Source organism: Spermophilus citellus (genome assembly GCF_964194105.1).
Source record: "Spermophilus citellus genome assembly, chromosome: 8".
Taxonomy (NCBI): Eukaryota; Metazoa; Chordata; class Mammalia; order Rodentia; family Sciuridae; genus Spermophilus; species Spermophilus citellus.
The window spans coordinates 38,876,779-38,892,223 of record NC_138189.1 but is presented as its reverse complement, the minus strand read 5'-3'; the positions used below and the strand labels follow the sequence as shown (position 1 = coordinate 38,892,223).

Here is a 15,445-nt window from a genome sequence, read left to right as displayed (position 1 = left end):
GACTGCTGCCTCGCTCCCACGGGGGAATATTGCCACAGTTGCCTGAGCCATAGACAAAAAAAATATGCCTGGAGAAGTTGCTCGCTTCCTTTCTGTGGCTTACTTTTGGGTTTCAAATATTACTCTTCTACCAAAAGAGGTTTCTTCCTTTAAACCTCAGCTTCCCCAGGTCTCTTTGCTTAGTCTCTGGAAGGACGGAAATATCATCTCACAGAAAGATTATGTGCCAAGTGGTTTTTGAAAGACAATGATAGTAGCTCACGTGCCTTGTGTACTAGGCACTGTGCTGAGTGCTTTAGATTTAGTTCTCAAAGTACTCTTTGAGGTGGAGATATTTCTCCTGTGACCACTTTATAGATGAGAAGATTAAGGCTCCGGAGGTTGATGCTTGCTCAAGGCCAACTAGCTACAGAGCAGCAGAGGCTCTCCTGACTCCAAAGCCCAGGTTTTCAATCACCGGCTGTAACCTCCCAAGAACCCTGATTGGGTTGGGTAGAGAGACCTGCTAGGCAGGAAGTGGTACTAGGGGGAAAGAGAACAGCAGGAACAAAGGTAAGGAGGTGGTTATAAACATGCTGTGAACATGAGGGTGGAAATTAGTCTGATTTAGCAGAGAACCCATGTGAGGATGTTCATGGGAAATGAAATTGGGTGATAAGGGGCCTGAGGAGGGACAGGTTATAGAGGGCTCTGCAAATTAACAGGACTTAATTTTGTAGGCTCTGCAGAGCTCTAGTAGGTCTTTGAATAGGGACCTGAAAACAGCTTTGGAAAGGTTAGTCTAGCAGCAATGCATGTGGTCAACTGGGGTGGACATGCAGGGTCACCTAGGGTGGACATGCATGGTCATGAGACATGGGCAGAGACAGACTATTGGGAGATGTCTGCACTCTCCAGGGCCAAAGCCATAAATGCCTCTTTGTAGTGAGTTAGATTTAGGAGTTTGAGCAATGAAACTTTTCTTGGGAGTGGATTCTGGAACCGACAGCTTCTCTTTGACTTTTAATTGTAGAAACCAGAGGTGAGGCCTTCATTTGAAGATTTGCTGCACACCATAGATGAATTGGTTGAATGTGAAGAAACTTTTGGAAGATAAGTGGTGTTGTGACCAGTAGCTCCAAGATTCCAAAGCATGAAAAGGAAATGGCACTTTGTGCATAACTTATTTGGAACCTGGTTGTGTAGACATTTTACGTATACACAGCTAAGGCATTTGCTTCTATACCAACATTGGCTCTGTGACTGAGTTTACCCAGTTGTGAAGATGCTGCCTTAGAGCTGGTGACTCAAGGCACCCACTTCTTATTTCTCCTGAACTTGAGTTCCAGACACTATGCTCAGGCCCTGGGGTTTGCCCATTTTAGGGGTGTGCATGGAACCACGTTGGCTAGTACCAGTAGAAAGCCAGGATTTGGGGGAAGGGGAACAGTACTAGACCCATGTTCCAGCAACCCTTCACTTCTCTGTGATTTCCGCAGAAATAGAGGCCTGGGACATTGTGTGGAGTTAAGTTCTAGATGAATCAGGAGCCCACCTTGGATAAGTACCCATCTTTTTTTGAAAACAACTGTTTTCAAGAGTGTTCCTAGTATTACATTTAAAAATACTTGTATTCTGTATATATTGTAAATACATATAATATATAAAGTTATATATTTATAAGAAACATGAGTTGTCTTTTAATTGAAACTTTTAATTCTGTAATATATAAGCTCCCTGTTTTAGGGACTATACATGACAGCTGTCAATTCCTTTCCTGGGGATCAAATATTCCTTACTGAAGAGAAGAAAGTGTGGGTCCTTTTGTTGCTAATGCTCTTCTTCAAGTAAATAAGTTGGGGATGCCTGTCTAGCATAGGCCCCAGTAGGACCTGTCTTGGGACTATAGGATCCTGCCTATGGTAGCCACAGCTAATCTGTGGAATATTTGATCCAGAGAATCAGTTAGTTCCTAAATCGTAAGAATCTGCCCCAGGGCATTGTTGCTCTAATTGGAGATGCTGGGCTCTGGAGCAGACAGATTAGGTAATGTTGGTAACAAAGGCTGTCCCCATCTCAAGCACAACCCAGGAACAACTCAGGTTGTGGCAAAAAGTCCAGGGAGAGCTACTGAAGCAAATGGAGAGATGGCTTTTTGAAAACCTCAGGAGGCCCGGCTGGTCTTGGGTTCTCGGATCAGTGAGACTGTCTGTACAGCCTCACAATGGACCTTCTCTCCGGCTTGTTCTGGTGGGTTTCTCACCCTTACAACATCTAAGACACCAACTGAGTTAGAGCCCTCCTTTTTCTTCATGAGTCCAGGGAAAAGAAATCATCTGGGTCACCAACAGCAGAGAGCATTTATTGCCCAACATATTGTTGATATTTATGGGGCACAAGGCTGAGGAAGACTTGGATCTTCCTCTAGGAGCTCTTTCCTCTCTGAGGGCTGCCATGATCTGTCCTGCAGTGTGACATGTTTGGTGATAGGCCAGAGATAGTTGCTCTGAGCTGCATCTTCACCCAATACTTATTGTATAATAGAAAAAAAAGTCAAAATATCCCAGTTCTTGTCAGAATCTGCCACATTCCTCCTCATTTTCCCCTCCCTTTCACAATAACATGCACACTTTTTCTTTTTGAGATACTGGGGATTGAACCCAGGGGGACTCTAATCACTGAGCCACATCACCAAAACTTTTTATTTTTTTATTTTGAGACAGAGTCTTGCTGAGTTTCCCAGGCTGGCCTTGAACTTGTGAGGCTCCTGCCTCAGCTTTCCAAATTGCAGGGATTACAGGTGTACACCGCTACCCCTGGCAACATGCACACTTTTGACTGACTTGTAGCTCATTCAAGGAGTGGGTCATGTGCGAGCTAGACCTTAGAATGACTGTCATACTTTCCTCCTTTACATCTTTCCTCTCCCGCCCCCAGTTTTTCCTTTTCACCTTGTGGAGCTGTGGGAAGAACAGATGGTGGGGAAGAGGATCAGGAGAAGGTCTAGTTCCTGTCCTAATCATCATGAATGTTAGGAAAAAACAAGATAGATGATAACTGGCAACACTTGTAACATTTTCTTCACTAAAACTTTTAAAAAGCTTTATATGAAAGCATTGCTAAGGCCAAAAACAAAGTAAAAAGTAGAAGTATTCTCCCAGAATGCCAAAAGATCTGACTCTATGAGGCAGGAAATAGCCTGAGAATACACTGAGTCCTCATTAAAGTTGATCCCTTAATTAGTTAATTTTTGGTTATATTTTCCAGTGAGATGAAGCAAAACTCCCCAATGTAATTTGCATTATTGATGTTGTTTTCATGGTTTTTGGCCAGACCTCAGTCATGTTTTAAGTGTATCATTGGATTTTCTCCTTCTCCCCAAAGTCCCAGAAGTGTCAATCCTAAATCAGAGGACAAAACCTTCTAGGCTTCATATTCCAAAACCTGGAATCCTGTTCTGTTTCTACCACTTCCTGGGGCCTTGGGCAAGTTCCTTCCTCGTCTGTTCTTTATTTCATTCTCTGTCTACAGAGGGCAATTAGACTTAAGGATTTTTGAGGTGCCTTTTACTAAAATTTTGTGATTTCTTGAAAATGTTGTTTGCTAGACTCACCCACACATATGGGAATGAGGAAGTAATAGCAACCACCCTCATAGATCTGGATGCAGATCTGTGAACTTTCTTATGTAGGCCATTAGATTGTCATTCACAGACTTTGAGGTTTTTAGAACAGGAAAATAGGTGGGGTTAACTTTGCTGCTGAGAATCGTCTTGGGTAAACTATGATTTCAGTTTAAAGATGTGTTTTTGTGCGTGGAGCGTGGCTGAAGAACTGAGGACGGCTTTATGTGCCCCTGCAGAAGGACAGCCATGATTCTGTCCACCTGTAAGTAAGATGGGCTTTGTTCTCAGGGCTTGTTCTGGACATGTTATTCTTCTTGAACATCAGAGGAAGTTTTGTCTAAGGCATAGAACTTGTGAAAGTTTGCAGCTAGTTTCCCCAGACATATTGACAGTATTTCGTTTCTTGTTTTAATAACCACAGTGATGGTATAATTCTAGTAAACGTTTGGCATTGAGAACACAAAACAGCAAAAACCAGTGTCCTTACATCTCTAATGTGAGTTAAAATGTAATCAGTGTGAAGTGTTAGATTCTAGAAGGATATTTAATGTAAAGAACTCAGTGCTGAAGGCCAGAAGACACATTCTAGTTGTGGTTCTGTGGCAGTCTTGGTGGGTTATCCTTGGCAGCTTCTTTCTGTCAAGCCCCTGTCTTTAAAAGGACAACTCCCTTTATGGTTACCCACCAGTGAGATATCACAAAGAAACAACAGCTAAAAATGATGGGTGCTTCATGAACTTAATTCTGGAGTCACTTTGGAAGACTAGTTCTGGATGCCTATTCTGGAATGAAGTTTCAACAAAGCTCAATGTCAGATTAGGACAGATCACCAAGTCAAGGTCTTGCATTTCTGATTTTTAGGTGGTGTTTAGAAAAATTGATTTTAATTTTAAAATATCACCTGTTTCAGCTAAATTGGGACCCAATACTTATTGTTAGAATTTGTAAAAAAAAGACAACAAACCATGCTATTCTAGTTGTCTACCCCAATATAATTTATAGTCTTAATCCATTCTGATAAAAACAAGGCTGCCATAGGGAAAAATGAAATTATGTCATTTGCTGGTAAATGGATGGAACGGAAGGGCATCATGCTAAATGAAACAAGCCAGACTCAGAAAGTCAAGGATTAAATGTTTTCTCTTATACATGGAAACTAGAATAAAATAAGGGAAAGGCGAGGGACGAGGGTCCCAAGGAAATAGAAGGGAGATTAGTGGAGCAGAGAGGGGGATAAATGAGGAGGGAGAAGGGACAAGAAAAGGCAGGCACACCTTCATGTATATTTATAAAGCACCAATTTAAAAAAAAAGAGCACCTAAATAAACAGAAGGAAGACCACAGAGTAGAGGAAGGGAAAGGGGTGGGAGGAGGGGACTGAAATGGAGCAAATTATATTCCATACATGTATGATTATGTTAAAATGAACCCACTGTTACATGTACCTATAATGCACTAATAAAAACAACACCAAAAAAACCCCCAAGGCTGCCTGTAATCAGAAATAAAGGCCAAGCAGATTAAAGCAGAAAAAGCCAAAAAGCAGTAACATATGGTCCTCTCCCCTACCCCACAGCAGGACAGAGCTGAGCAGTGACATAAGAATTTTTAAATATTAAAAGTCCTGTGAGCAAGGAGTTCTTCATTTCCCTTAGGCCAGAACTAGAGAGAAGAAGGCCCTGTGAATGAGAACAGGGAGGGCTTGGGTTATGTGATGTGTGAGAGAAGCAATTTGTGAGGGCTGAGTCAGGGTTTAGACTACCTGGGGGGTGAAGCAAGAACACCTCTCAGGGGTATTTTGAGGATCATTCTCTTTGCCATGGAAGGGGATGGTTTGGGTGTGATCTCAGTGCCTCTCAACTTCTGATGATCTGGTTTGATGGCGAGAATCACCTATTTCCTTCAGCCATAAACTGCAGCTAACACATGGTTCCATTTTCTTCTGGGTAAAAGAATGAGTTGTCTACTATGGACAAGGAGAAAGCCCAGTAATTCCTCATAGTAGACTAAAATTAATTTTTAAAAATGTCCATATGTGCTTTTCACAATCGTCTGCCAACTGCAATTGCTGTTTTCAGGGTAGTCGTGGCAGTCTGGATTCATAAGCTGCTTCAGGGTAGAAGGAGGTAATTCTGGAAGCTGGGATGTTGATCCTGCTGCGTGATGGCAGATTCTGAGTTGGGTATGGGGGCAACTGCTCCGGAGAATTTCCATAAGTGAAACATAATTTGAATTGCCATCATTCACAGCAGCTAACAGTTGTGCTGAAAGCAGCCCCAGCCTAGGACAGGAGAATTCTTTAGAGAACAGGGCACAGGTGCAATGGTTAAAGGTTAGAAAATTTTACCTCTGACCTCCCCTGCAGCCCATTCCCACCTGCCCCCCACCTCCAATTTCTCTGCACTTCTTTTCTCTCCAATGTATAAAGTTGAAAGGCAAAATGATTTTATAAGTGGTTCTTAAGTCTAGTGTGCTTAAAGGATGCCTGGGATAGTGTTATTAATTTAATTCCAGGATTCTGAGTGACTTGTGCAGATAATTTAAAAATGAGGAAGAAAAATACTGCCTCTGATTTTAATTCTGGAAGCTTATGAAATCAAGCTTTGACAAAGCTCAGTGATATCAGATGAAGCCAGTTGACAACCATAGTTTTTGGACTTATCTCCATAGTTTGATCTGAGGTTGAGGCAAGGAGCAAAAATTGTCCATTACTATTATCATCACTAATGTGAAGTTGAGGGACCAGAAAGAGGCAGCCTCTAAGATGCCCCCTCTGTGAGACCTGCCTCCAGGTAGTCATGCCCTAGTGCAATCCCTATTCTGGAGTATGAATCAGACCTAGTTCCTCACTTCTCATGAATAGAACCTGGTAAAAATGATGGGATGTCACCTTGGAGACTAGGTTATAAGGAGGTCCAGGGCCTGGTCTTAGTGCTCTCTGGCTTCTTGACTCAGATCAGCTGCCATGTGCGCAGCCTCAGGCCACCCACGAGTAAGCCTGTCTTGAGAAACCAAGGCCTTCCAGTGGCCATGGAAGTGGGCTTGGAAGTGGATCTTCCAGCTCCAGTGGAGCCCAGCCTGGCCACAGCTTCACTAGACACCTTAAGCCGCAGGTGCCCAGATAAGTTGTTCCTGAAATCTTGACCCATGGAGCCCATGAGATCATAGTTTCCTGAGGTTTGAGAGTGATTCATTCTTAACAACAGGTAACTAACGAAGTGGCAAAAAGCAAGCAGAGCCACATGTCAGAAACAAACCTGTCTGCTTTCACAACCATTTGCCTCTGGTCTTACTCAAAAAGAGGTTCAATGTTGGCTGGATGCAGTGGTATATACCTGTAATCCCAGTGACTCGGGAGGTTGATTGAGGATTGTGAGTTTGAGGCCAGCCTCAGCAATTCAGTTAGACCCTTCCTAAACAACGTGGGTGAGACTCTGTCTCGAAATAAAAAATAAAAAGGGCTGGGGATGTGGCTCAGTGGTTAAGCACCTCTCAGTTCAAACTCTGATACCCAAAACAAAAAGTGTTCAGTTTAATTGAGACTTTTTTTTTTTTTTTGGTCTTATGACTTAAATTATTTCATGTTCCTCTCTGAACAAAGTATAGAAAAGTGTTAATTGCAGCTTGTAATCACCTCTGGGTGGCTCCTCTGCTTTCTTCTGTGCAGACCTGCAGATCCTATGGCTCCTCTGTGGAGCCAGCTGGCCCTGTGTTTTCTGCCTTCAATGAATCCTGAGTCAGTGAGCACAGCTTGTGGTCCAGTGCCAGCTGTACCCACAGGCCTTGTGGCCTGGCTGGGTGTTTCCTCACCTTGCAAGCGGTCTAGGGTGTCTTGGGTGTGATATGTGAAAATTCATCATCAACTTTGAGCCCACAGACACCAGAGTTCTGGGAAACATGATTCCAAGGTATGGGGGAGGGGAGAGATTGAATGTAAGGTCCAGCTCACAGCTGGTCATTTCCTAGAAGAAATCAGAATCCCTGCATAGAGCAAGCAAGGGCTTCCGGGAACTGGGAATCTGAGTGGTGTTTTGGCTGCGGCTGAGAAATATGAGCCTTCTTCAGGGAGACTCACTGCCTTTTGTTACTGGACCTTTCACTCAGGGGAACACTAGTCACCCTTGTGCTGGATGCCCATCCTGCTTCTTCAGGCTTTTAGAATCTTCTTTGTGCCCCTCCCCACACACTGTACCCCTTCAGGCCCCAGAGAGGTTAAGCACCATTCTTGCCTTCCACCCCATTTACCCCTTTGCTGTCCCGCTAGCTAGGTACATTTTTCCTTCCAGATGAATCCCCTAATGTAACAATTTCCCCCATTTCAAGGTTTCACCGATACCCTAAATGCCAACAAAACAGTTTGGGTTCTAATACAGAGTTGCTCGCTTATTTGGTCCATACATTTAGAAAAGGTAAGGTCTCTGGTGAACTTCATGTCTTAGAAGAGAGGACATTTGAGTATCCAAAGGATGAGCAAGTGTGTACACACATGCACACTCAAGATAATTTAACAACTTAAATGTACAAAGGGCATAAACAGAATAGGGATAGCTTTCTAAATTGAATAAAAACTGCTATGATCAACTCAATGTACCGCCTTTCCTTCCTTTTCCTTCCCACGACCCCGTGGTTTTTGTCTGGTGTCTGGAAAGCCAACTTAACTCCTGGTCAGAGGTACAAATCCATGCTATAGGAAAGCTAGCGGTGTTGCGCTGCCCACTTAATCTAGTTTAACTCAATTAAAAATCATGTGTCTTCAAAAGGCCCTAAAAATAGAACTAGTGGTGGGATTAAGGAAGTTTGGTTTTTCTGTAAACTTCTGGAAAAAGACAAGACATAGTTTATTGGCGTGGCCAATTTATAGGACCAGCTTCACTCATCTAGAGCCATTTTCTTAAAGCCATACTTTTATAAGGTGTTCCCCAGCCCTTGAGCTGCAGTTGGCACCAGACATTATTTGTCTTAAGACCACAGCCTGCGGTGTCTGGGTTGGCCAACAAGCCTGGCCATTGGCTCAAGGCAGCTCCTGAATAAGCCAGTTTCAAGTCATGTTTTTAAATAAAAAGCACTCACCATGTGCTAGTTATGATGATGACCAAATTCAATAGGATTGAATTTCCTTCGAGACAACTGATTCAAAATGAAACTCTGATATCAGATGTGCAGAGTGGAGGTGGGACTGGGGGGTGACGGGGATGAACTCAAGGTTTACTTGATGTAAATCTTGAGACATTGGAAATAAGGCAATGACAGCTGCTTTGCTTCTCAGACAGCCCTGACCGGGATTTTCACCTCCATGCCTTTCCCTGTGGAGAGGTGACCTTATGGACTGTCCTGAAAAATGGCACTTCTCACCCTCACTTCCTTCCCGTGTCCCTTGGTGGAAGTCTGTTCCTAATCAGAGCACTGTTGCCACCACCCAGAAACCTCTGGGGGTGGAAGGAACCTCAGCAGGCTCCCAGCTAAATGACAGAAGGAGGACAAAGCTTTCCCAGGAAAGATCACAAATACCAAATAAATGAGAGGCTCAACCGCATGACCCTCAAGAGATGTGCTGATGGTTCGCAAAGGTCACAGAGATTACAGCTGGACACGATGATTTTTTTTTTTTAAAGAATTTGCTGGCCTACGGCATAACATTAAAGATATTTGCTGAGGAATAAGCAGATGAAAAGAACAGCGCAGATGTTACTGTAGGAGAAGAAACCCTGCTCCTTCAGTAATCATCCTTCCACATATCCTTCCAAATAGTCACTGTCCATCTCTGGGGCATTTTTGTCTCTCTGGCAAAGGCCTTTGATATGCATGAGTTCTTGTTTAAATTAGGAATTTTCTAGAAGGGCAAGAGCTTTCTCCCTTGTGGGTTAACACAAGGATTTAGAGAGTGAATTCTGTAATCACAGAATGCCTGTAGAAGGGAGTTCTGTATTTACTTCCTCACCCAAAAGTCCTGTGATGTTGTAACAGAAAATGACCACAAGTCTATTAATCATTAATAACTGCTTTGGGATGAATTTTGGTCTGGTACTCCTACCTATAAAGATAATTAGTATCTTGGGGTGTTAGGTTCAGCAAGGGGACACCAAAGAGCTGTTTGTCTTATAGTTTTTTCTAATTCACTCAAAAATTATTTATTGGGCAGCAACTATCTGCTAGCACATGTGCAGTCAGTGGTATGGGTCCATGAATAAGCAAGGCAGAAGCTGTCCTCTCTGCTCACAACTGCTCCTGGTCTTCTGAGGAAATAGTTCAAATCCTTATCGTAATTCCTGCTTGGTGTCAGATATCAGCAGTTTCTCTTTTGAAGTTTCATGTCCTTAAAGTGCAGTGATGATTCATCTTATGGTCAACATGGCTGGGCCTTGGTGCCTAGCTATTTGGTTAAACATTATTCTGGATGTTTCGGTGAAGGTGTTTTTGGATGTGATTAATATTTAAATAGGTGGATTTTGAGTAAAGAAGATTGCCTCTGTGTTGGTTTTTGTTGCTCTGACCAAACTACCTGACAAGAACAGCTTAGAGGGAGAAAAGTTTGTTTTGAGCTCATGGTTTCAGAGATTCAGTCTATCATCCACTGACTCCATTGCTCTGGGCCTGAATATCATGAGCAGAAGGGAATGACAGAGGAAAGCTACATAGTTCATGGCAGCTAGTCAGGAGGGGGTTGGGGGAGGGGACACAAGGAGCCAGGGACAGAATATTAACTCCAAAAGTGCCTCCCCAGTGCCCTTACTTCTTCCAGCCATGCCCCACCTGCCTATAGTTACCACCCAGTTAGTCCATTCAAATTATTAATTTTTCAAATAGATCAATCCACTGATTAGCTTCCAGCTCTCATAAACTAACCATTTCACCTCTGAACATTATTAACACAGGAGCTTTCTGGGGACACCCTCCATAGTGTGGCTGGGCCTCATCCACAGTTGAAAACCTTATGGATAAAAGTACGGTCTCCTCTAGACGAGAAGGAATTCTCCCGAATGCCTTTGGACTCAACCGTAACCCTGTCCTGAGTCTCAGACGTTGTACTTGCTAGCCTCCACAGTCATGTGAACCAATTCTTTAAAACAGACCACCCTGTCTGTTCATCCTAATACAGATGCCATGGTTACAAACATATAAATGCCACTAAAAAAAAAATGCAGCAGTACGACACATCTCCTGTCACATCAGTCATTTACACCTCACTGAGAACAAGGGTCAGAGTCTCTCTTGAGAGCTGTTTTGACAGTGGGGAGAGAGTCTTGCGTGGAGGCAACATTGAGTCAGAGGTAGAGACAGGACTTAAAAGAGAGAAGTGGAGGACTGAAGATCTGTGTTGGCTTACTCGCCAATCAATTGTGTTTTCAGAGAACCATCACGATTTTATGGGTTTACCTTAAATATTCCTGTGAGTACCCGATAAGTACTCGCTGAATGAGTTCCAGGAACCTGGGTGAGGGAAAAGGTGGGAGAGGAACTAACTGCCATGAACTAGTTGCTTTGTCCTTGGTATCTTAATTGTCACAAGGACAATCTCATTGTCCTGGTCATGGACTCTGAGCAAAACTCTCCGGGCTCGAATTCTGTCTCACCTGCTTTTTAGCATGTGACTCAATAAATGACTGAACCGCTCTGTAACTCGTTTTATTTATAGGATCTAAAATAACGGAACATATCTCAATGAGTGAGTCAGTCAATACGGTACAGTAATATCTTAGTTCATATTTTGTGCCTGGCGTATGGTAAGGGCTATGTTGGTAGAAATGGGCAATAGCAATTCCTAGAAGATAGGTTTTATTACCTAAGTTTAGCTGATGAGGCATCCGAATAGCTGCCAAGAGTCTCACCTTATTGCTCTAAGATAACACAATATTTTTAGACCATATCTACCTGATACAAAAGGTTTCTCAACCTTGTGTGCTGTCCTAATACAGAAAAAAATAGAATACCAGTGAGTTTTTAATAATTTCACATAATTAAGCATTTCATGTTTGATGCTTGATTTTGGATGAGCTTATTTTTATTATTTTTATTTTCCATTTTTTAAATAGATCTGAACAAAAAGTTAGACTTATTGCTTACTATAAATGCTACCTAATGCTCCAGAAGCACAGTTTTCTTCAACTTTGCTGTTCTGCCTCGTCAAAAGGTTGTGGTCCATCTAGCTTTCTCTGTGGTCAGTGAGCTGTAAGGTATTATCTGATAGAATGAGTTACTGAAAAGGGCACAGGTATGATGGGATGGCATAAAGACGGGTGAGTTTTTGCTTAACAACTTTGTCAAGTTCTCGCAATATGTCAGAAACAGAAGTTGGATGATTTGGAGAAGACAAAAAAAAAAGTGTAAGACACAGTCCTGAAATTGCAGAGCCTACAAGAGCTTAGAATCAACATGTACAAGAACTTAGGGTGTAAGGGCTCTCAACCTGGGGTGACCTTACCGCCAGGGAACATTTGACAATGTCTGGTAACATTTTAGTAGTTAAAGCTTGAGGGGGCAGTGGTGTGGGTATTAGAAGAGAGGGGAACTAAGCAACTGCTGGCATCTAGGCTGTAGAGGTCAGGGGTGCTGCTGATCATTCCACAGATAGGACAGCTCTGCACAATGAAGAACAATCCAGTCTACTTGTTGATGACAGTGAGAGTGAGAAATCCAGTGAGAGATGAAGCCCCCTCAAAGAAATAACCATCTAAAGTGGTGCCTAGTTGAGAGCCATAGACAGGGCAGATCACAGATGTTTTGGGAATCCCAAAATGATACAAGTAGATTGAAGAGGAAGTCTTTTTCAGAACAGGCGAAGTCTATCTGAGGATAGAGCAAGTGGAGGAAGCTAATGCCATGGGAATTGGTGAACATGGTCAGGGTGGGGCCAGTCAAATTACAGAAGGCCAGAAATGAGGGAGAATATATTGCTGAAGGTGGAGGGCACTTGACTTAGACTTGCTTGTATGGAGTAGGTCTACAGGATGAATCAACAGAGCCAGCTCTGAACAAGACCCTGGAGTCAGGTGCCTAAGTTCAAATCCTGACTCTCTGCTTAGTAGCCTTACTCTCAGTATGGGATAACCACATCTGTAAAGAGGCATCCACTCCTTAGGGTCATTGTGAGGATTAAATGAATGAATATAGAAATGTAGTTGTGAACTGCTGAGGACTTGGACAGAGTACATACAAAGGAAAAAGGCAAATAGTCCTGTAGAATTTATCACTAAAATTCGTATTTATGTAAAAAGTCAGCATTCCTAGAACAGTACCTAACTAATTAGTACCTAACTAATCACAGACCAACTTGATTTTTCTGGGACTTTCCTTTTATTTCAAATATGTAAAAAAATAGAGACTAATATAACATGCTAGGGATTCCTTAAAAAGCCATGTGACCACATTTTATACTTTTTTGTATTTGATGATGTTAAATAGATTAAGATTATTTTAGAACATGAGGTCACAGATTACCTTGCTAGACCATCTTATAAAGGTTTCTAGATCGTGTAGTTTTGTTCTGCCTTGGCCAGTGGCCAAATGGTTCTTCATCGTTAGTATCTGTTTAAGACTCCCTACTGTATAGACGCTCAGAGTCTTATCTTTCTTTAGTTCAAGGACTTTCATAATCTAATCTTATCCTCTGTAGTGTTCACCATTTCCTAATTGCACCTGCTTGTTCTGCTATCAGTTTGCATATTGCCCTTAGGACTGAATCAAGACGGTTGTGTTCTCAGAGCAAGCTCATGCTTTGGTGCTTCTTTAAACCTATTCATTAATTCTTTCACTCACAAACATTTATTAAGTATGTATTATGTGTCAAAAATGGCTCTAGTCTATTTGGATGTCACTATAAAAAAATTAGACAAAGATCTCTATGTACATTCTAGGGGGACTATAGATGGCACAATACAGAAATAAATACATAAATTGCACAGTATGTTGGAAGACGAAAAATGCCATAAGAAAAAAAAAGAAAGAAAAAGTAAAGCAGAGTGAGAAATGTCAGCATGAAGAGTCTATGTGGCTGTGACAATTAGGGTACTCTGTCAAGAAGCTGAGATTGGAGCAAAGTCTGGGAGAGAGTGGAGGCAGTTGAGAACACAGTGCTCTTAACTACATAAAGCAAAGGTGAGAGCAGGCCTGGCATGCTTTGGAAGCAGCTCCAGGGAGGCAGTGTGGCTGGAGGGAAGTTAGGCCTTGCTAGGTGGTGAGATGAGGCAACAGGAGGCTGTGTAACTCCACAGGAGGGCTTCACAGGCCACTGGGAGAACACTACTGAGTGAGGTGGAGAGCCACTGTGGGGTTTGCAGACAAGGAGTAACGTGCTCTACTAAGTTTTTAGTTAATTATTCTTGCTGCTTTGCTAAGAATAAACTATTGATTGGTAAGATAAGAAGCAAGAAGAAGTTAGATTTTTCATGTAAGCCAGATGAGTTGAAAGTGGTTTAATCATACTAGTAACAGATGAGGAGGGAAAAAGCCATGAGATTATGCATGTATGTATGCGTATGTTTTAAATTAGGTTAACTAACTTTCCATTACTATTACGATATACCTGAAATAATCAACTTTAAAGAATGAAAGGTTTGTTTTGGTTCATAGTTTCAGAGAAGGAAAGGGAGAAGAGGAGGAGAGGCTGAGGTCCCAATAGCCCTTTCAAGGGTTTATCCTTAATCTAATCACCTAACTTCCTTCTGCTAGACCCTAATTCCTAAAGGCTCCACCACATCCCAACAGTTCCATGGGCTGGAGACCAAGCCATCAAAACATGAACTTTTGGAGGACATTCAAGACCCAAACTATAGCATATTCACAACAGAAAATTTGCCATTTAAACAGATTTTAAACATTTACTTCAGTGATATCGACACATTAAATACGTTCGTATTGTTGTACGATTACCATTATCTATCTCCAGAACTTTTTCATCATCCTGAACTGAAATTTTATATATATATCACCCTTTGCCCTGTGCTGGTGATCAAATGCAGAGCCTTGCACATGATGCTAGGCAAGTGTTCTACTACTGAGCTATGTTCCTAGGCCAAGATATATATATTTCTAAGTAACACTCAGCATGCTTTCTTGACAGATTGGCCTGGGTATGAGAGAAAGAGAGGAGTCAAAGATGACTTTAAGAAAGATGGAAAGATGGAATTGCTTTGGACAAGATGGGGGAGGGTGGGTGGAGAAAATTGGGGAAGGAAGGAAGAAAAGGAGTTCAGATTTCATCTCATGTTTGTTTGAGGTGTTTGTTAGAAATCCAAGTGGAGAGTTCAGGAGTGCATTTGGCACACAATCTGGAGTTCATTAGAACTGGGCCAGATGTGTGCATTTGGATGTCATCAACTGATAAATGGTTTTTAAGCCACAGGAGGGAGTAAGATAATCAAAGGAGTGAATAAGACAGAGAAAAAAAGACATCAAAAACTTTGAGGGCCGTCTAACATGCAAAGGTCAGGGAGGTAGAAAAGTAGCAACAGAGGAGATGGAGAATGAGCAGGCCCACAGGCATAGAGTGCCAAATGCTGCTGAGACATCTAGGAGGAGGAGGACTTAGAACTGACCATTTGGTTTAGTGGTGTTGAGGTCACTGGTGACCCTAACAATAGTTTTTTTGTTTGTTTGTTTGTTGTTGTTGTTGTTTGTTTGTTTTAGAAGTGAGAGCTACAAAAGTTTTACTTGAATGGGGTAAGAGAAATGTAAGGAAAATAATTGCAGGCAGCAGGTACAGAATACTCATTTCAAGATTTTACCATTAACAGGGAGCGAAGCTGATGGAGGAAATACAATCACTGAGGAGTTTGTTTTGTTTTCCAATATGCTGAAGTAGCAGTATATTTGTGGATGGGCATGATTCAGTAGAAAGGGTAAAAA

General features: G+C 42.2%; 2 protein-coding genes across 5 annotated transcripts in view; both read left to right on the top strand.

The window, feature by feature from the left end:
• Window positions 1-1,666, top strand: part of TEC (tec protein tyrosine kinase) — a 105,386-nt gene extending 103,720 nt beyond the window's left edge. For all 4 annotated transcript variants that reach the window (XM_081303753.1, XM_081303751.1, XM_081303752.1 and 1 more), the window contains one exon: window positions 1,013-1,666. In XM_081303753.1, the coding sequence (XP_081159879.1) occupies window positions 1,013-1,096 (84 nt within the window). In that variant the 3' untranslated portion in view covers window positions 1,097-1,666. The remainder of the gene's footprint in view (window positions 1-1,012) is intronic.
• Window positions 1,667-3,779: 2,113 nt separating this feature from the next.
• The window catches only part of TXK (TXK tyrosine kinase), a gene marked incomplete at its 5' end in the record, with an annotated part of 56,423 nt that continues 44,757 nt past the window's right edge, over window positions 3,780-15,445 (top strand). Inside the window, 2 exon segments of the mRNA XM_081304534.1 lie at window positions 3,780-3,825; window positions 3,828-3,866. Coding sequence (XP_081160660.1) covers window positions 3,780-3,825; window positions 3,828-3,866 — 85 coding nt within the window.